The following is a 22,169-nucleotide window of genomic DNA, read 5'->3' as shown; positions in this document are numbered from 1 at the left end:
CATACCTTTCACATTACCTATGAGATGGCAAAAGTGCATACATAGCAATGGTACATACTTTGATTAATTTAATATATTTAATTTAAAAAAAAAACGACTTTATGTTCCTCCTATAGAAAACGCCAATTTCATATTATTATGTAAGGACCTAATATTTGGTACTCGTGCACAAATGGGCAAAGTCATGTACACACGGCAACTCCAAATGGTTGGCAGGGCACACAAACGTAGTGTATGTGTACACACTAACGTGGTCTATGTGTGCAATAAAGCAGAAATCGGTAAATACACCAGTAACAAACACCACACACACACACACACACACAACAGCACAAACGAGTTTGCGCGTAGGCAAACGCCCTTACACCAGCTGTGACATAAAAATATCAACCGGTCGAGTAAGTCAAACAGACAGACTTGAAGCAAAATTTCACAACTTGTAGCTATACTCTTCGTAGCTCATTGGTAGTATGTTAGACTTATGAAACATAGGTCGTGAGTTCGAGTCCACTAATGGGTATTTTATTTTACTTTATTTAAATTTAGCGTTAATTTAAACGCTGTTGAGTATAAAATAAATTTATTTGAAATTGACAAATGACTACAAGCTGCATAGCTGTCGACTATTTCTCTTCGCTAAAAATATATGATTCGCTCTTCATTTGAGAAGTAAAACCATTCTACCCTCATACAATATGAATAAACGAAATTATTTTTTACTTTTAGTGACAATTCACCTCTGCGTCTGCATAGTGATTCACTTTGTGATTTGTGAATTTATAATTAATTTATCTTCGCAGTCACTATGGAAAGTCATTTAACCATGTTCAAAAAGGCGGAGATAATTGTATTATATGAACAAAATATTACAATTAGTGAAATCGCAAGACGTTTAATGATATCGGTAAGTCACATAGAACTGCAAATATAATTTTATTTGACTGTTAGAATATTTGTATTTGTATAAGCTAAGTATTTGTTTTTTTTGTTTGCAGAGGAGAACTGTTCAATTATGGGTTCACCGATACGCAGATTCGGGACATGTAGACAGTAGTCGTCTATACGGATGCATCACCACGCCATCGAGAAATCGTAGCTGCACATAGCGCTGATCCGTTCTGCAGCACCCGTTCTACGGCCACAACACATAATCTATCCCTACGAACCGTACGGGTTCACTTGCGTGCTGCTGGGTTGCGGTGTCGGAGGCCGACGAAGAAAATTGCTCTAACCGATCAGCATCGTCGAAACAGAGTGCGTTTTGCGACTGACTATTTTAAACTTTGATTGGTGCAACAATGTGGTGATATTTAGTGATGAAAAGACCTTTAAATCAGACAAGGATGGACGTAAGATATTATGGCGAAAAAGTGGTGAAAATTATAGTTATTGGGGTTAGCTCAGTAATTTTTATTTTTCCATTTGTATAAGACTTTAGTTATTTGGTTAAATACTTATTATTATTTACAATTATGGGTAAGCCAATGTGTTAATGATGTTATTGTTACTGAGGTTGGAATAAGTTATCTTATTTCTAGCTAATTAACATGTTGATTCATATAACTAATGACTTGCCTATTTACTTTAGTAAAACAGCCAGTCCATCCTTTTCTGATGTTTATTATGATTTAAAACTGCTAATTGAAAATTTTCCTTATTAATATAAACTACAACTATGTTTTAAAACGAAAAACAACAAAAACGTAACATCCTTAATGTTTATGTTACGGCAAGAATAAATTTGGTTATTTTAACACTTAATAACTTGTTTCATTTACTTTCTGTGTTGCTTTTATTCGTATATGCTACAATACAATACTATTATTAACCAACTTAAAAAATAAATTAAATCTATAAAAAAACAAAAAAGGAATATTGTAAGTTCAGTGGGATTTGAACCACCATACCGATTATTGTAAGTCTTGTATCATACCAACTGAGCCATTCAATCTATTACACTGCCTTGCAAAATTTTGCTTCATATCATAAAAACAAATGAATGAATGAATCATTGTCACTGGCACAACTACATGCTTACAATATCCGTGTGTGGGTTGCCCAGAACTAAATAATTACGTCGACGTCGCCGACACACACATACACTACCTACGTTAGTGTGCCCTGCCAACCATTTAACGTTGCCGTGTGTACATAGGTACCTGTTTACATAGGAAATATTCTGAGCAAAAAATATATCAAGTTCTAAAGAATGCTTTAATCATCACTTATTTTTTATCATTCAACAAAACCAACTATTTTTAACACTTCAAACACTTAGGTATTGGGAATAATATAGGTATTATAGTTATTAGGTAGGTTGTCGGATATGATATAAAACTGAGTACCTATGTACTTTGTTTATGTATCTATGAATGTATTATACGAGTACTTAGGTACAAGTTAGGTATTAAATAAGTTACAATTACAAAGATAGTATTGTATTTTACGTGTAAATACTAATTTACTATTTATTTACACAGTATGTACATTATATAGATATTGAAATTTAATAGATGGAGGTACTCAAATGATACGTACAATTGGAAATGCACAACCCAGATTTAACTACCTGTAGTAGCTATCTAAACATTGAAGTTAATATACGTATGGTTTACATGGTAGGAATGTAGGAACATTATACAGGAATGCATATAATCATATGATGTAGATGATGATTATAAAATAGGTGTAGGTGGAATGGAACTGATCCAAGTTAGTTTAGGGATTATATTAATATTAAGTTTTTGTTTTTAATCGTGGAAATCCATACCAAAGGAAGAAAGATAAAAGGTAAAGGTAAGAAAGGAAGGTAAATACCTACGAAGTTAGTTTCTTAATGATTTGATCAGTTGGTACATAATTATAATAATTTCATTATGTTAAATTACCTTATCTCTTTTAGCTTCTTTTGCCATTATCTGAGTGAGGAATGCAAAAAATAAAGTAAATGCACCTTTGAACAAGTCAATAATAAGATAGTAGGACCATTCATTATACAAATCTTTTTACCTATACATACTACGTGAACCAACAAAGATGAGAATTGTCTTGTAATACTCTTTTATTTGTCTCTCACTCCAGCCTAGTTCTAGAGGGATGCTCCTATGAGAGGCACCAGGCCTTAGGTGCAAGCGAGAGGCAAACACTTTCAGAGGCTACCATAGACAAAATTATTACCTACACGTGGATGTTTTCTATTCTAATCAGGATTGTTGTCAGTCATTTAGAATACCCTATTTCTCTATTGAGTCTTCACTCGAGTGTTCACAGTACTTCACACATGGATTGTTCTGTTTATGGAAATGTCTATTTCCTTTATGATATATTGTTTAAGATGTTTACATTGTTGTATTAGGAGCGCAGGTCACTCTAGCTTCACGAATGCAACGTTACAAGCGCTGTCACACTAACGACCCTATAATCGTTGCATTAAAAGTGCGTCAAGCATTCCTGCTTTCCTGAAGTTAAAATTATGAGTAAACAATTGGATTCTTTCTTTACAGAGTAGACTCAATGTAGAAATGGGGAATTATTGGTCATTGCTTTCAATTTAATTCAGTCTTCACGTTTCCTAGCAAAACTCTGGTTCAAAAGTATCAGGGTTTATCAGTTAGCAAACTGAACTAGAATTATTAATCATAATCACTTCTACCGATATCATATTTGTGCAAAATAAACAAATAACAATATAATAAGTAAATTATTTTTAAGTGATAGATAAAATTAGTGAAATAGGTTTGCCTACATATTTTAAAAGTAGATTTTAGCGTGTTGCATGTGATACGGGAGAAACTTGTATTTTTCATATCTGTTAAATTTAAACAAAATAATATTTTTCCGCGTGCACAACCAACACATCCATAACAAGCAAATAACTATTAACATATTTTTAAAGAAACCTATGAGCTAAACATCGCATGATAACATATTATATGTACAGACAGAGTAATATTAGTAACAATTCATTCATTTACAAAAGTATTCATACTTTCTGATAAAAGACCATATCTTATAAGTAGATAAAGTATAGGTCTTTCATAACTCCACTTATAATAAAAGTAGGTACCTTACTTGCATTGGACCAACAAAAAATTACAATACTTATTACTTATTACAGAACATGACATGAAAAAAAATATGATGGCCAATTTTATCAGAAGGTAAGACTTGAAGTACCTACTTGAACAATTTCGGAGAGTTGAGTATTTTCCACTATTAATTTCAAACACATTCGAGATTTAAATTACACTCCTGCTTATCACCATCCTCAACTCACCGTTCAATGCATAGACAGTATCATTTGCGTTACATTGCTGGCTAGGGTTGTCGACGTTGTAGGGATTGTAGGCAGAGGCGGCGTTGGATACACGCGGCACGGGGGCTCGGTGGGAGGCCCCAGGATGCCCAGTAGAAGGTAGGAGACCAGTGATCCTGATAGTAGCCCGCCGTTGTAGGACAGGGTCATCATGTTTCCTGTTTGAAATAATGCGCTGTTGTAGACTTTTAAAGTGGGTACTGGTGTGAATATAAATTATTGGTAGTCATACATACATGTAGAACTAAGCGTATGACTACTAGGTACAAGGGAGCGTAGATGGTTTCACATTAGTATATTCAAATTATAACTTCCTGGAACGTGTTAAGCATGAAAGGTTCAATCGAGAGATAAGTCGGGACATTTGCCATGTGTCCAATGTCCATGGCATAGTGAAAAAAGTATGTCAATGACATTACGATGCCTTACGCTAATATTTCTTTCAACGCTTTTAGTGCCATCTATCGGAGCACCAGTAAACCACATGATAAAGAGTTAAGTACCGAACACACACCACTATCCAGTTATCGACACAGTAATTAAATAAATCGATGTTCAAACCTGCAATCTCGCGGTGCTCGCGGCTGACGCGAGATGGCGCCATGATCATCGGCACCGACCCGAACAGACCGTTGCTGAAACCGAGCACCACCGAGAAAAATATCGGGTATTCCTGAAAGAGAGTGAAATAATACTTAATACAAAGGAAATAATATTTATCTTGAGTGAATACTTGCTGTACATAAATTAGGTTAAACAGAAAGCTAGATAACTGTGGGCAATGTGGGCATAGCTAATATCAGTGGGTTAATATTACGGCCAAACATGCCATGTCTCATCAGCAGCTGTCTCGCTCGCTCACATCTACTGTAGCTGCAGTTAGAGGGAGACAGTAGACAACTAGACACTCACGTCGCCTACAATGTGCGGCGCGTGCCTCGGCGCGGCACAGAGCAGCATCAGCAGCTGTCTCGCTCGCTCACATCAACTGTAGCTGCAGTTAGAGGGAGACAGTAGACACTCACGTCGCCTACAATGTGCGGCGCGTGCCTCGGCGCGGCACAGAGCAGCATCAGCAGCTGTCTCGCTCGCTCACATCTACTGTAGCTGCAGTTAGAGGGAGACAGTAGACACTCACGTCGCCTACAATATGAGGCGCATGCCTCGGCGCGGCACAGAGCAGCATCAGCGGCACCAGCAGCAGCCGCACGCCGCTCGCCATCAGCAGCTGGCTGCGGCTCCACTCGTACGGGTAGGCTGCTGCTATCTGTGAAATTTATATCAAAATAGCTGTAGTGTATTTTATTTTTATTTTATAATATTTGGAGAACTTACAGCTACAACACAATATGAACATATCAGGTAAACAGCTACTAGCCAATTACAAGTTCCCAAATATGATTCCAATGGTAAGGCTTGCATTCTAGAACCCATCTCTTCGCTATTCAGCGCTGAGACCGGTTCCAGAACTCAATCCTTAGTTATTATACCTAGGCGTTACACGACACCAGCTGTAACACACACTAATACTAAAACACTAATATCTGTACTTAATAAATACAACCAGTTAACTAAAACTAGATAAGATAATTAGTCATAGACAAAGACGTACAGAATTACAGACAAATTGAGAACCTCCTCCTTTTTACCAAGTCAGTTAAAAAGGTGGTTAAGGTGCTCGAATTCCTCATGAATAGACATCCAGTTGCTGAGCAGCATAGCGCAAACCAATATCATCGCTCGGTCCGTCCACTCTTCATACATCGTCGGACGTCATTGGTGCACGCAATGCCGGTCAGAAGAAATTAGTCGATTACGTCATTGACGCTCTGTCGCGTCTTGGTCTACCCTGAAAAAGTCACCTTCCCAACAAAGTCGAAGAAGTTGAAGGCGGACATGAGCACAATGGGCATCCAAGTGCCGAGGCGGCAGGAGGGCACCTAGAACAGAATAGAATAGAATAGAAAGCATATTATTTATTTTACACGATAGATGGTAAGAAATAAGCTGAAGTATTCTTAAAAAGAAGAAACACAATGAAAATACAAAAATAGCAATAGGGTGTTTCAAAAGTATACTAAGCTTAAACGGGTTGACTAAGGGCCAGTTTTTTGATCCGTGGTCAACTTTAACCATTATAGTTAAAGTTAAAGTACGTGTCAAGAATGACAGCTGCATACGAATTTTGATGGTTTATTATTTTTGACCAATGGTTGAGTTAACTAGGGATCAAAAAACTGGCCCTTAGGGGTTTAACACCCAACATCCTGCATACTAGCTGTTAAAGTACCTCGGACGCGATGCCCGGGTACAGGCTGAGCGTGGTGAAGTACACCAGTCCGATGGACACCATGTACGGGTAGATGGCGCGGCCAACCATCCAGCGCGCTGCTACGCCGCCTGGGAAATAAAGAAAATAACTTTATTTTTAATCTCTTCCATCAACAGAAGGGCTAGTACGGGCGCATTTAAGACGTGACAAGAGTTTTGCATCGCGCTCACTCACATGGCGCAGCCTCAAGAGCGAGCGGGACGGAGAACTCTTGTCACGTCTTAAATGCGCCCCGTACTAGCCCTTCTGGAGCCTCAACTAAGGTCTGTTTTTTTAACTTAGATACTAAATTGACAGATTCTGAACAATTCATCAACGGTCGATTGTCCCGCGATTAATTTACCGCTATCGACGGTGACCAATCCAGGTACCAGCTCTAGTGTTTGTCATCGATACACTTAGACGGAGCTACAAAATCAAAGAAAATCTGACTGCACGTCATGATTTAGAAATTATGAGAAGAATGGCTTACGTTTGAAAGCACTCCACGAGGCATGCCGCTCAGTCGGGTGGACCACATCTTCAACCTGCAAGGAAATAAGGAATGTATTAGCTACTCCAGTATCACACTTGACTTGTCGATGTATCTTTTCAAAGTTCGCTACAAATGTCGAAGTATTGTACTGTGGAAATTCAGTTGACAACTCAGTAGATGCAAAAGCTCATAATCACAAGCAAATAACAGACAGAGCCGGACGGACTGAAGCATATTGGATGAGGCACTTATGTTTGCTAGTTTCATTAGGTTAGGTACCTTGTAAGAGGTCTAGGTTGCCACTACTCGTAACACAAAAGCTAAGAAAACGCTATACCTACAAGGTGGAATTATATCAGTAAACTTACCGAATACAAGGCAGCGTAAATGTAACGTTTCGCGATTTCAGAATAGATCACATAATGACCAAAGATGTTCACCAGTTCACTGATAAAATTCCACCCTGGATCCCTGAATAAGGCACCTTGTAAGAGGGTCTGGGTGTCCTGAGCACGCCGGGCGAGTCCTCGGCGTCGAGCGGCGGCGTGGCGGGCGGCTGCGCGGGCGCAGATGACGTGGGTGAGTATACCGGGTTGGAGAAACCGAATGTTTTCGTTTCTGCGTCACCTGGAAGAAGTTATATATAGGCTTTAACGTTGTAAATATGTACTTTCATATGTTCCATTATAGGTAATCGGCATTCCTATTCCCACCACCGCACATTTTTGACGCTCAGCTTGCTGTGACGTCACGAAGGCGATCGGGCTAGGGGGGTCGCTCTATGGGACGAAAAACGAAGTTTCGTTCGTTATCGTTAGTAGTACAAATTGGAGTCACTCTGAAAAAGCGCAAACGCATCAGTGATCCCAAAGAGAACTAAAGTCACTGTAATGGCTAAGAGGGCTGGTCACATCTGTCGAAGAACCGATAACCGATTCGGTAAACATGTACATTCACAACTAGGCAAACTTAGTGTAGGACGCCCTCCGACTAGATGGGGTGACGACTTGCAAAAGGTGGCTGGAAAAGATAGGACTTTTGATGCGGAAAGAAAATAGATCGCATCCAGTGGCGTGCTTTGGGAGAGGAGAAGCCTACGTCCAATCCTACCGCAGAAGAAGGAGACATTGAGGAGACATTTTGAATGCTGGCATTTAGCATTCTGACCCTGACCGGAATCTCGGGTAAAATTTATTTTAGCCGTGGGTCTTGCAGGGACAATCGCAGTAACCACCGGATAATGCTATAACTAGGCCGTTATTATTCTGAGATAGCTCATGCATGTTTATCTCTTGCCGTAGCGCTTGTCTTGAGTGCCGTAGTTATCTCTCTTTATGTTAGTTGGTCATTTACTAATTAACCACTCGTTTAAGACGTCGCGTTTAAAATGTCTTTGATAATAGTCTTCCTAGTGGTATTTTGCATAACGTTTTATTTTTATAGAAGCAAAAATGTTTCTTACTGGAGCAAAAAGGGCATCCCTACTGCACCGGGATGCAACTGGTTCTTCGGAAATTACAAACCAATTTTGTTTACGGAAAAGCATATCTCCACACTTTACACTGATATGTATCGGTGAGTACCTAACTAAATTGTCGGGTTCTAAAATAAATGTGAATAGAAAATGCTATACCAGTAGGTAAGTACAAAAAAACATTTTATATAATATATATATTTATTATATATACATATATTATATATATATATATATATATATAGGTAGGGTACATACAATAGGGAGGGCTATCGCGAGAGTTGTACATTAATTTTCTGTGCCTCCTGTGAAAAACGGCCTAACTCGAAAAATTCTACTTTTGTAGAGTGCCGAAAAAATAATTAATCTACACGAAAAAAAACATTCGAACCACACAATATACCTATATGTATAACTACCACCTTTAAGATTTATAAAAAAAAACTGAGCACAGTCGTCCCATTTTGGATTTACCTAGGTCGATTTGACTACACAACTGTGTGTGTTAATAAGATGTTAGGGCTATCACAAACAAGAACAAATATCTACAAATATACTTACATACCAAATACTTCTCTTGCCATGCTTTATGAGTACTTACAATAATTCTAGTAATATATTAAATATGTCAATGCGTACTTACATACTCGAATGTAAATTTATTTAAACAAATTACTTATACCTAGGTATTTATTTTTCTCTGATACTGGTACTAGTTATTATTCTGTGTCTCAGTCTAGCACACTAGTACAACAACTAGGTAAAGTAGGTAGTAGTATGTGTAATTTGTTTCATAAGATTCAAGGTTAACTGGTAGCATTTTGCATTTATTAACCAATATTAGGTATAATATGTATATAATATATTATGGGATATGTTTTACCTTCTTCTACTTTAAGCAAAGAAAATACGCTACCTATGCACCTACCTACAATAAAGTTTTAAATCCCTGCTTAATATTTTACTTAGTTACCACTTTTGAAACAGCAACTAGGTATATTACAGTTTAAACGAAAAAGAGAATTAAAAAGCCAGCACCTCATTATGGGTTCAAATGGATTCAAATAATGATTTAAGTAATACTAGGCACAGATAAAATACTGGTCAGGACAATAATTTTGGGTGGCATTTCCAGGTTATACCCCGAAGCTCCGGTGGTCGGGTTCGTGAAGATGAGCACTCCAGGCCTCCTGATACGTGACCCTGATCTGATCAAAGCTGTCCTATCTACTGACTTCAATAGCTTTGGCAAAAATGAGTTTAAGGTAAGTTTTTTTTTACAGACAGGCTTTAGGCGGTTATAAATTTTAAGGTAGTAAGTAAGTACCTACTTATAGAAGAAAAATAAGAACTTACTCAGATAAATATTTAACTAATTAAAATATTTAGGTAGGTATCTTTAGATCTTGTATTCACTGATGCATCCTATTGAACCAACATAATTCATAAAAGAGATTATCTATATGAGTAAGTACCTAAGTTTATGTTTTGTTGGCCTGTAACAAACCGAGGTCGAGTTGATAAAAGCGGTTTAGGTATTACTGTAAATCTTTAAACACACGAAAAGTGGTTCAATATGTGTAGGTACTTATGTAGATTAAGTTTTTTAATGATATTTAGGTATACTTACAGATAATTGTAAGGAGACTTGGTTGTTATAAAGATATCTCGCTAACTATAGCTCATATGATTTCAACTACATAGGTAACCGAGATATAATTTATTTTTATTGGAACACACTGATTATGCCATTATTTACCTACTCAATAGTTACTTAGTTACATAGTTTTAGTAATATTATAATATGATAGTTACCACATTTTTTAACCCATGGCGTAAAAAGATGGGCCTTTTAATTTTTTTTCTTTAAGAGTATTCCTCGTGTATTCTCAGGTTTATTCGTTTGTTTCAGATCGATAAGAAAGTGGATAAACTATTCGGTTATCATCCTTTCGTACTGTCAGGTGAAGAATGGAAGACATCGCGTGCCCATTCAACGCCATCCCTCTCTTATTCTAAATTGAAAAACTATTATCCCGTATTGTTACACGTTGGCGATGAATTAATCAAATACCTCAATAAAGAGTGTCAAGAAACCAGCGGCAGCGGAGGAGTCATTGAGCTGGAAACAAAAGATGTAAGCATAATTTAATTTAAAAAGTCAATGGTCACCAGGTGATGGTGATGCACCTCCTGCACAGTCTGGTCTCCTACCAATCCTCTTACCGCGGTGACAAGCTCTAGTCTAGGTCTAGTCATTGACGGAGCTGAAGATGGTACTTATATCCGCGTCCGCGTTATTCTATGTGCACGAATGATTGCTTTAAAGAAAATGAAATATGCATTAACTAATTTTAATAATTTTTTTCCAGTTAGGCAGCATGTTCACCACGGATACGATATCAAATGCAATCTACGGTATCGAGAACAACACTTTTTTGGATAGAAACTCGCTTTTTGCCCAACTCGCAAAGGAAGTGTTTAGTGGTAACTTCTTTGATAATATGCGTACGATGGTCAACGCTCTGTTCCCTGAGATATGCTCGATTATAGGTGTGAGGTAAGTTTTAGAAACTACTTATTAGTTATTTTATTGATTCACAGCCACTCTCCAAGGCCAAATAATAGTATCCCTATGCTTCGTTAAAGTAGATCCATTCCAAATGGCAATGTTTTCTAGTGTATTGTTACAAACATACTTTGATTATATTTCCTGTTTATTAGTGTAAAGTACTGATTACCAATCAATGAGTTTACGTAGATAGAAATTAAAACATAACATAATAATTAAGTTCTTATCACATGTTTATTTCTTAAGTGTACCAATGACATAATATCTTGGTATATACCATTAAAACTATAGACTTAATAAACATAGGTACAATGTATGTACTCAACCTACTTATATAGGTTCTATAATTTATCATGTTTTTAGATTTGCATCGAAAAGAAGTGAAGCAGTTCTTTTATCGCTCACAAAGAAAATGATGAAGGAACGGGAGGAAAGTACAGGAGAAACAAGGAATGATATATTTCAGCAAATGTTAACATTCAGGCAAAACGGAAAAGCTGACAGTAAATATTTGAACCACTCCTTATTTTTTATTTAAGTACTACAAATTATATTAAATGTAGGTACTGTACAAAAGGAAGATATGCTAATAGCATATTCTGTATGATACTTTAGTGTAGAATGACATAGGTATAGCATAAAATTATACGGAATTCATTTATAATTACTTCTACCTACTTATATTTTTCAGTTTTTACTGACGAGTACATAGCCAGTCATTTGTATGCTTACTTGTTGGATGGCTACGAAACATCGAGTATTCTGATTTGCTACGCTTTGTACGAGGTAGGTGACTGAATTTATGGTTTCTCCAAATACGAGAAAGATACTTCATATCTCATATCTTCGATTCTACCTTTACTTTTACGAAATAATATCATACACTTTTACATAATTAAATTATTTATCTAACTGAAAAGCTTGTCGTTTAATTTACAGTTAGCATGGCATATTGAAGTCCAAGACAAACTGAGAGCTGAAGTTCAGGGAATGATATCAAGAACCAACGGTGACTATACAGCTGAGGATGTGGAAGGTCTTAAATATTTGAATATGGTGGTGTGCGGTGAGCTAACATCTATTATTTTTAGGTTCACGTTTGTGTACTTACTTAACAGAGTAGGTATCCTTCTAAGTACATTTTTTATTTCTTTCATCGTCATTATCTACATTTTCTGTTAAAAGTTTCATGATAAGTACTTAACTACGTTAGATCAACCACTTTTTATGCAAGCAAGAAAACTTAAAATAGTTTTTGCAAACTATTAAAATAATAAGCCATATTCATGAGCGTCTACTCCTGTCGTGCAGCCCCTCGAGTAACTTGGGCCTTAAAAGAATAAGTAAAGTAAGTATGGTAAGTACCACCTATAAGACATACCTACTTTTTTTCCAGAAACATTGCGACTTAATGTTCCGTTACCCGTAATGTCTAAGGAATGCACTTCGGACTACACTGTGTCTGACCTACCAGGCCTGGACAAACCACTTGAGATCAAGAACGGAACATTCATCATAATACCAGTAGACGGGCTTCACACTGACGAAAAATATTTTCCCTCTCCTCTTAAGTTCGACCCTGAAAGGTTTACTGATGATGAAGTGGCTAAAAGACACAAGTTTGTATATTTGCCTTTTGGAGAAGGACCTAGAAAGTGCCTCGGTAAGTTCGGACGCGAATATTTGCAATAGGACTCCTAAGCATTCATACCATACGAATATACGATAAATGTAAGTATCCATAAACAATACTTACATTATTTTTACAGGTCAACGGTTTGGGCTACTGCAAAGCAAAATAGCGATCATTAAAATAGTTGCTAACTTCCATATCACCCCGAGTGCTAAATCAAAATACCCAACTAAGGTGGACCCAGCTGTATTCCTGCTGAGGAGGCCGGAAGGCGGAGCGTGGGTCAACATGACACCATTTAAATGATTTTAAATTAATTCTACTACTCGACTATTTTAACTGTTAACTGCTTACCTACCTAGAATAGAAGCGACTTAACCAGAGGTAGAAAGACACCTATTATTAATATTTGGGTAACTATTAACGACTTCCAAAATGTTGTAATTTTGAAGTTAGGTCCTTTTTGTTCTAGGGGTGATGTTATAAATTATTGTGTAAATTATATAGGTAATCATAATATTCTCCAAAGTCATAATATATTGTTTGCAATAAAGTATCTGGCTACGTGGCAATGCTTATTTGACTGTAATTTTTAATTTGATATCCCTAATAGCTAGGCTTAGCTAATAAACTAAAGGATAATCGTGAACGTCAGAATGGCACGGGCAGATGTAAATTTCAGTTTTTTTTTAAGTAGTAGTAGGTGTAGTTATTTAGTACCGTAGGTACATAAGTGTAAATACAAAACAGTAAGTATATAATAAACTTAGTAGTTATAAGTAGGTACCCTAACAAATACAGGTAAGTATTTACAAAACTTGGTAATCACATCAGAACCGCGGGTGTAGGTACCTACCTACTTTCAAACAGCAGCTGTAGTTTTCAAGTCAGTTTATGGCGGCCATTTTAAAGTTTTAGATACTTAGTTTTCATAAAAAATCATATCTCGAGATTTAAACTACTTACGGACATGAAATAAAATGATTTTATCCGCAAAACGTCATCTCTATGCAATAAAAATATACACAACTGCTAAAAAGTTACATAAAATAAGTAACAAGCACCTAATCTAGTTTTTTTGACAAAAAAAACAGCAAAAATTTACATCTACTTGAATAACATTGAAAATAGCCCCCCTTTGATGGTATTTTTATGTATTCTTTTAAAAATATTTGAGTTAAGCTAAACAATGATACCAAAACCGTATCTCTACGTCGAGGCAGTCAAGAATTATTGAAAGATCAAACACACCAACCAAACCACTTTTTTGGTGTTTTAACCGACTTCAAAAAAGGAGGAGGTTCTCAATTCGTCGGGATCTTTTTTTATATTTTTTATGTATGTTCACCGATTACTCCGCCGTTTATGAACCGATTTTGAAAATTCTTTTTTTGTTATATTGGGTTGAGCTCCCAGGTGGTCCCATTTTTTTTCAGAATTTTATCTCACCCCCAAGGGTGGGTAAAGGGGTAAAAATAGGGTATGAATTTCCATTTTGGGCACATATTAACCGATTCTAATTAAATTAAGAACGTAAATATAGTTCTTATAACAAAAAAATATGATGGTGACCTTGAGCTGATCTGATGATGGAAACGGAAGGCAGTCAGGGGAACTCCTCAACGGTATATAGCAACTACTTCGTGTTGGGTGGGTTTGAATGATACGTATTGATTAGAAGGACTTTTTGGTATCATATCATATCATCAAATACCTTCCCTTAGGTTTGAATGATTCGTATTGATTAGAAGGACTTTTTGGTATCATTTGCACCTTACTTTTGATTGAAAATTATTGCAAATAAACTAAAAACTATAAAATAAAATACTAATTAAAAAACCGACTTCAAAAAACCACTAAAATGTAAGAAAAAATTTAAGGTTTACACAAATTCTACTCGTATGTGACAGTACAAATATACCTAAGCAGGAACTGTTCTTTTTTGATGTTGGTGCGGTGACAAAGTAATCTGAAGAAATATGGCACCAACTAATTAAAAAACCATCATCATCATCAGGTCCTGGGATCCCTAATCAGGGACATAGGGCTCGAAGTGTAGATTTCCACTCTGACCGGTCCTGTGCCATGCCTTCGACTTCGTGCCAGCTCATGCCGAGGGCGGCTGCCTCCTGCACGACAGTGCGACGCCACGTGGTTTTTGGCCGTCCCCTCTTTCGCTTGCCAGATGCAGCCCACTTTGTCAGGGCGATTTTGGGTGGATGGTCTTCGGATCTCCGCAGCGTATGGCCAATCCAGCTCCACTTCTTAAGCCGGATTTCCGAGTCAATTCTCCTCTGGTTGGTCAGTCTCCATAACTCCGTATTCGAGATGGTTCGCGGCCAGAATACCTTTAGTATCTGTCTAAGGCATTTGTTGACAAATACTTGTAGCCTTCTTGTTAGGTCATCTCTTACGAACCACGTTTCGCAACCATATAAGAGTACTGACTTGACGTTTGACTCGAAAATCCGAACTTTAGTGCGGCGAGCGATGACGGAGGAGTCCCAGACGGGCTTGAGCTGCGCAAAGGCTGACCGGGCCTTGTTGATGCGGGCGTCGATGTCGGCCTCGGTTCCGCCGTGAGGGTCCACGACGCTGCCGAGGTACGTGAATTTATTCACTCTCTCCACGGCCTCCCCGTTTACATGCACGGCGCAATCATCCGACGTGTTGAGACGCATCTCTTTAGTTTTGGAGCAGTTTATGCGTAGTCCATCCTTTTCTGCTTCTCTGGCGAGGTCGTCAATTTTGGACTGCAGGTGTTGGCGTTTAGTCGATAGCAGACAAAGATCGTCTGCAAAGTCGATGTCCTCTAATTGCTGTTCCTGTGTCCATGGCAGACCTCTCTGCGATTCGCATGTGGCTCTACGCATTACGTCGTCTAGAACCGTTATAAAGAGGAGGGGTGATAGTAAACAGCCTTGTTTGACGCCCGCGGTAACATGTATAGGTTCAGTGAGCTCGCCACAGTGCAGAACTCTGCATGAGGAACCTATGTATAGGCATCGTATCATTGATATGATTTTCTCCGGGATACCTTTCTTCCTTAAGATTTTCCAGATGCTAGACCACTTCACTCTGTCGAACGCTTTTTCGAAGTCTACTAAGAGAGTAAACACTTCGCACTGCATTTCGCTGCACTGTTCCAGAACTGTGCGTAACAGGTTTATTTGGTCAGTACACGATCGACCTGCCCTGAAACCAGCTTGCTCCTTGCGTAGTCCTTCGTCAATAGGAGCCGCCATACGGTGCAATAGCACCTTGCACAGTATTTTTAAGCATGTCGGCAACAGGTTTATGCCTCTCCAGTTTCCACAGTTAGTCAGGTCACCTTTCTTGGGCAGTTTGATAATAAGCCTTCTTTCCAACTTTCTGGCACCTCTTCTTTCTCCCAGATCTTTTGGAAGAGCGAAAACAGGACATCAGCAGACACATCAGCATTCGCTTTAAAAGCTTCTACTGGAATTCCGTCATTGCCTGGTGCTTTGCCATTCTTTAGTGATTGTATCGCTCTTGCTATTTCAATCTTCGTAGGTGGCCTTGAGTCAATGTTGAGTAGTGCCTGAGATTCCTCTGCCTCGCTTTCAACAGATGAGTCTGGAGCTTTGAAGACTTCGGAGAAGTGCTCGTACCATCTGGATAGCTGGTCCTTAACTGTGACTAGGAGATGTCCGTCTCTGCCTCTAATGGGTTTTGTGACTATAGGTCTACTGCATAACTGTGTCGCGGCTCTATACAGTTCTTTCATGTTCCCTGTTGACGCAGCGGCTTGTGCTCTTCGTGATATGCCATCGGCCCAGGAGCGCTTGTCTTTCTTCAGACTGCGTTTGATATCGCTTTCACACAGGAAATATTCGTATGCCAGGGACTCTTTCACATGATAGTCAGTTTCGGCATTTAGACTAGCCTTGATGGACTTTCTTACAGCTATCTTGTTCCAAGTCTCCCTTGACATCCACTCTTTTTTGGACTGTTCCCTGTAGCCCATTAATTCCTGGCAGCAATTCTGAAGTGTGTCCTTGACGTGTTCCCAGTGAGTTTCTAGCGTGTGTTAATTAAAAAACCGACTTCAAAAAACCACTAAAATGTAAGAAAAAATTTAAGGTTTACACAAATTCTACTCGTATGTGACAGTACAAATATACCTAAGCAGGAACTGTTCTTTTTTGATGTTGGTGCGGTGACAACAAAACCTTAAATTTTTTCTTACATTTTAGTGGTTTTTTGAAGTCGGTTTTTTAATTTTTTTAATTATGTGCACATATATCCAATAAAAATCCAAATTATTAAAAGTAATCTCGCTGCTTTTACTTACGCCTACCTAATAGGTTATGGGCCCAGAGCTTAAAGGTACACTGAGCATTAATGTTTCGATGATATTTTAAACTAATATCGAAAAATTTAAGTTGCGAAAAAAGTGAACTGTCATGAGCATGGCGAACACGACGGCGCGGCGGCGACTGCTTTTTGTTTTATGTAGTATTATTGGTGCAAAGGCAAAGGTTTCTTGAGATTAAAAAATCGTTCTGAATCGGAGTTCTATGGAGTATCATTAAACCTCATCAAATAAACATACAGAAGGTACACCAGCTACATTATTAATACTTAATTTATAAAGTTTATTTACCGAGCCCACTGGAAGGCGCTGGACTTTGTAACTTCAATACACCATAACTGCTTTCTCCATCTTGGCTTTCCTGAAACAGATAATTTTTACATTACATAAAGGCAAACTTCGGGCAGGGTGTTTTAATATGTCGCAGATTTCTTAAAGCTTGCGGGATTTCACATATAACAATAGCTAAATACTTGTATGGACATAACCCTTCAGTGTGTCACCCCCCGGGGTAAACCCGCGTGCGTGATTAAATCTGAAGGGCTAGCACGGAAAAGTTTTGCATCACGCTCACTCACATCGCGCAGCCTCAAGAGTAGAGAATGTAGAATTTTGTCACCTCGTGCTAGCCTTTCTGCACGATAGCTAGGGACTTATCCCATAGGGTCTTCATATTCCTTATACTTTCTGTGTGTCTACCTACATGCATCGTAGAGTCATCGATGCCTCGTACAGAAAGGCTACCACGGGGCGCATTTAAGACGTGACAAAAGTTATCTTTCGCGCTCGCTCTTGAGGCTGTGTGATGTGAGTGAGTGCGATGCAAAACTTTTGTCACGTTTTAATTGCGCCCCGTGGCTAGCACGCCTCTGAATCATCTAGCAGTGCTTACCACAGCGTTGTCTTGGCTCGGGTTGAGGTGCAGCAGGATGCGTCTCTTGTGCCTCGACTCGCTGGTCAGCCGCAAGTAGTGCAGCACCAGCGGGTGCCTCATCATCATGTGGTGCAGCATGGAGTGGCCCAGCAGGATCAGGATGGAGAACACGAAGAACATGAAGGTGGAGCGGCGCGGCTGCTTGAACGTGTACTTTGTGAGGATCCGGTCTATGGATACCCAGAAGCCGGCTGCGCCTGGAATTGAGAGGGATGGGTTACTTTATGCGGATCTGTCAGGTGAAATTCAGACAGGGGCTGTCCCATATATTTTGGGGGCTTCATCAAACCAACATAGTTGTAACCACTTGTGCGACCGCGTGACAAAATTCATGCATCTACTGTGCCGCCATATTATTGAAATTGTGCCGCTCGAATGGTACTGATAGTGATCTAGCCGAAAGCTTGTTACTATTCCTATTTTTTTCGTGGTGGCTTTATAAGATTATATCCGTATAGATAGGTACCTTCATGTACCTACCTGTGGTTTTGTTTTCAGTTACTCTGTTTAGCGTTATTCCTACACTTAAATTTGCTATTAAAATCGCTCCCTCTACAGTCACCTACAGTTAGATACTCACTCTCGCCCACCATGACCGCCTGCGTGTAGCGCGGCGGCAGGCTGCCCGTGAAGCCGTAGTACGAGGCTTGCTGCACCGTGCAGCCCACCGCCACCACGCCTATAGCCACCAGCGTGATGGTGTAGGAGGCGCGCGGGGAGAACCCGTCCCACCCGATGTTGCACACCGCCACGAATAGCATCGTGGAGAGGGATACCAGGATTCCTGGGGGTGGAAAAGACGCTAGAGTTAAGATTTTTATGGGTACTTATTTGAAATTATTTAGGGTTGATCGGGGAGCAACCGCGACATTTTACAGAGCGATAGGTAGGTATTCGTATGTCTATACTTTCAACAAAATGACTGCTAGTTCAGTGTGCCGTGTGTGTGTCTCTAATTATGTAGATTTAATAATATGACGTAGGTACTCAGATGGTCCAAGTGGATCAAAGTATTAGAAGCGGCGGCGGCGTAATCACGATAAGTATAGGTAACTACTCGGTCCGAGATCGCTCGTATGAAAATGCAATTAAATAAATATGTTAACTGCACTCACGTGCAACATTTAAATATTAATTTTACATCCTCACGCGTAACGCGTAACATTTACATTCATAAGGTACTTACTAAACAAATAAAGCCCTTACCAAAAGTAATCCTCGTATTGTTCGAAAAGATATCCAGCACAAGATTGTTGACCACGACGGCCACGCACGCGGAGGCGATGTACACGGTGGACATGTCGAACATGATGGTGGAGTTGGGGTAGTGGTGCTGGAAGTAGTCCACCGCCATTATGAAGCTGGAATGTGGGGGGAGATGGTGTTAGTGGGGTGGAATTGGACGAGAGATGAGAGTAAACAGGCACGTAGTAGGTAAGTACCTACTATCTTTCATGTAGGTAGGTACTTACCTTCTTAATTTTATTTTGACACGAGGATCATTATGAGTTGTTATTTAGCATTAATGTATAAGTTTCAAATTAAAGATAAACATAGTAAACAAACATAGAAAAGTTATATTTCCTTGCTCATAGTGAACTGTACTCAAATTGATACTCGATAAAAATCTTATAAAACATGGTAAACTTAACATAATATCATTAAAGCTGGAGTTAACCAAAAATAAAAGAGTTTGAAAAAAAGCAGATTACTAAAATATCTCATCGAGCACATTACATACCAGCCAGCATCAAAGCAGCAGCTGCTGTCAATTTATCACCAAACAGTTTTCTTATAACGCTAAATAAAACAAAAGCTACACAACGTCTTTTCACTCACCTATTGAACGGCAAGAGGAAGGCGGCTCCAGCGACGAAGAGGGTGATGTAGACCGAGTTGTATCTGTCTGGTGGTGGTCCAGCTGGGTCGCTTCCTGAGGCAGGCGGCTCGCCTCGGGCTGCCCGTATAGCATCTATACGGGCATACCCTCGGCCTAGTGTCTCGTTCATCTTGCCTTAGTTAGTTAGGATACAGGTCCTAAGTAATAGTGTTGGCAAAATTTTGCAAAATAGCCATCTTTGTTAAAGGTTGTTACTCGTAGTAGTGACACTGATCTAATTTTAGTTCAAGTTTGATGTTTGTTACCTACATACCTAGTAGTCTACTTAGCTGTTTAAACTTCACAGCAGCGCAAGTGTGTTAATTTAAGTATAGTTTTCACTCCGTATAAGCTATTAGCCTCAAAATACCGCGTTCTGAAACGATGTTTATTTTTAATGCTCACTTTATTTGCAGAAATGCAAAACCGAGTTATTTTGGCCGGCTGCGGTTTGACAGTTGTTATGTAGGATAGCGCATGCGTAGTGGCGTGGCCTACATTGATTTTCAAAGTTAGGGGTGCGTAGGTTTGGTAAACTACTCGAGGCATTTAGTTTTCAGCTTTTGTGCGAGCAAATGTCAGATGTAGGTGGGTAGGTTAGGTTTATTGGTGCTCTACATTTAGGTAGGGTGTACTTTCACAGTTTACGATGTTTCCTTGTTGCAGCTAGGCTTGCATAGTCAATGTAACGCAATTAGCTGTAAATGTAGAACTTTCCCACTACTCTGCACAATAATGAGCTTTAGGAATACGGTGATTGATTATATCTACAGAATCCTGAACCTACCTTATGCCTATGCTTTCTATGTGGACATCTGCATCGGCTTTAACCAAAGAAGTGACGAACCGTAACCTATGTGTTGTGTCTCGTATCGAATACTTAGATAGATAGATAGATAATTCTTTATTGCACACAAACACAGAAATTACAATAGAATATGCACAACATAGACGGTACAAATGGCGGCCTTATTACTAAGAGTAATTTCTTCCAGACTACCTCGGAGGAGAGAAATTATACAAAAGAAAAGGGGAAAGTGCAAAAAATTACAAACATAACTTATAAAAGGAAAAATTAACAATTATATAAAATGATACCTAATCTATACCTAGTAATAGGTAATATAAACTACATACAACATACTTATATACTTAAATATATACATACTTTTAAATATACACACAGATGTTCAGATGTAAGTATCTCCTATTATTTGGTATGGAAACCAAACAAACACTTTAAAAAGGGATGCCCATGCCCTGCCTTACTAATACTTATAGGATGCGACATGTCTCCTACTTTCAACATTGCATGTTCAAAAACTTACTAGTTATAGTTAGGTAATTAGTTAGGTATTTGCATTTCTAGGAACCTAAGTAAGTACTTGAAACGTATATGTTTTATTAGACCATGGTTTATGTAGGTAGTTACACACAGTTAACAAATGAAATAAGAATAACCGATTGATCCTATATTATTGTTAGTTGTATTCATAAATAGTTGCACTATGGTTCCTACACTACAGGTTATATTAAAGTTGGTCAGTGATTAGGTACTTTCTTAATTTATATGTATTTTTAGTAGTAAGGAGATAAATCTTTATTGATTAACAAGGTAGTATTTAGGTCTCGGTTAGTTTAAAGTTAACATATTTTAATCACTACGTAATAAGGTATTTAAACAATCCTTAGGTATACAAACGGTTATAATAAATTAACTTAACAGTTAATTAAATCTATAAAATATGATATAAAATATGTTATTACTACGTAACAATTTAAGTAGGTATAAGCTTTAAAATGAATAGGTTTAAGTGCGGAAGGGTTTTGCGGTACAGCGTGAGCTGCGGGTCCCCAGCCGGGGTCTCCAGGTGGAAGCTCTGTATCTGTAGCAGGTGCGTGAGGAACAGGAACAGCTCACGGAAACGGCTACATATTAGTGATTATAGTGTACTTAACGAAGGGGTACCTCAAGGTGGCATATTGGGTCCTGCGTTATTTAATATGATCACTTTCCTAAAATCTAATTAAGGAATAAATACATGGTTTTTAAAGCTCTTAAAAGTACATAAATAAGTTAGGTGTTAGTAAAAACGAATAAACTTCCACTATTAGTTAAACCCCGTGGCCCTAGGTTTGAAGACAGCGCGGAAGGGTTTGGCAGACAGAAATTGAATTGCGAGTCATTAATTAAATCTATAATATAAAATTACTACGTA

General features: G+C 38.5%; 2 protein-coding genes across 3 annotated transcripts; one reads left to right on the top strand and one right to left on the bottom strand.

Annotated features, from left to right (window-relative positions):
- Positions 1 to 4,114: 4,114 nt before the first annotated feature.
- Positions 4,115 to 20,566, bottom strand: LOC105393489 (equilibrative nucleoside transporter 4). 2 transcript variants are annotated; one of them, XM_048631674.1, is made up of 13 exons: positions 19,911 to 20,565; positions 19,278 to 19,432; positions 18,652 to 18,855; positions 18,030 to 18,268; positions 17,429 to 17,498; positions 7,607 to 7,749; positions 7,120 to 7,174; positions 6,606 to 6,715; positions 6,178 to 6,255; positions 5,479 to 5,582; positions 5,341 to 5,365; positions 4,877 to 4,988; positions 4,115 to 4,473 (listed from the first exon to the last, which is right to left on the bottom strand). In XM_048631674.1, the coding sequence occupies exons 1-13, from the start codon at positions 20,078 to 20,080 to the stop codon at positions 4,280 to 4,282; spliced, it is 1,659 nt and encodes a 552-aa protein (XP_048487631.1). In that variant the 5' UTR covers positions 20,081 to 20,565; the 3' UTR covers positions 4,115 to 4,279. The 2 variants fall into 2 exon arrangements, with proteins under 2 accessions (XP_048487631.1, XP_037973296.1); XM_038117368.2 differs by lacking the exon at positions 5,341 to 5,365 and having other exon boundaries at positions 5,454 to 5,582; positions 19,911 to 20,566.
- LOC119693568 (cytochrome P450 6j1) lies at positions 8,460 to 13,379 on the top strand. Its single transcript, XM_038117374.2, has 9 exons — positions 8,460 to 8,697; positions 9,732 to 9,861; positions 10,509 to 10,733; positions 10,969 to 11,156; positions 11,532 to 11,671; positions 11,860 to 11,954; positions 12,108 to 12,234; positions 12,565 to 12,831; positions 12,938 to 13,379. The coding sequence occupies exons 1-9, from the start codon at positions 8,510 to 8,512 to the stop codon at positions 13,105 to 13,107; spliced, it is 1,530 nt and encodes a 509-aa protein (XP_037973302.2). The 5' UTR covers positions 8,460 to 8,509; the 3' UTR covers positions 13,108 to 13,379.
- Positions 20,567 to 22,169: the final 1,603 nt, after the last annotated feature.

Source organism: Plutella xylostella, chromosome 29 (genome assembly GCF_932276165.1).
Source record: "Plutella xylostella chromosome 29, ilPluXylo3.1, whole genome shotgun sequence".
Lineage (NCBI taxonomy): Eukaryota > Metazoa > Arthropoda > Insecta > Lepidoptera > Plutellidae > Plutella > Plutella xylostella.
Note: the sequence above shows the minus strand (reverse complement) of the source record. Positions and strands in the feature narration are given on the sequence as shown.

Excerpts from the sequence above, each read along its gene's own strand:
- LOC119693568 (XM_038117374.2), top strand. The coding sequence starts at position 8,510 with ATGTCTTTGATAATAGTCTTCCTAGTGGTATTTTGCATAACGTTTTAT. Across the intron at positions 10,734-10,968 it reads TTGAGCTGGAAACAAAAGAT|TTAGGCAGCATGTTCACCAC; the intron begins GTAAGCATAATT and ends ATTTTTTTCCAG. Across the intron at positions 11,955-12,107 it reads TTTGCTACGCTTTGTACGAG|TTAGCATGGCATATTGAAGT; the intron begins GTAGGTGACTGA and ends TTTAATTTACAG.
- LOC105393489 (XM_038117368.2), bottom strand. The coding sequence starts at position 20,080 with ATGAACGAGACACTAGGCCGAGGGTATGCCCGTATAGATGCTATACGG. Across the intron at positions 18,269-18,651 it reads GGCGGTCATGGTGGGCGAGA|GCGCAGCCGGCTTCTGGGTA; the intron begins GTGAGTATCTAA and ends TCTCAATTCCAG. Across the intron at positions 6,716-7,119 it reads CTCGTGGAGTGCTTTCAAAC|GCGGCGTAGCAGCGCGCTGG; the intron begins GTAAGCCATTCT and ends TTTATTTCCCAG.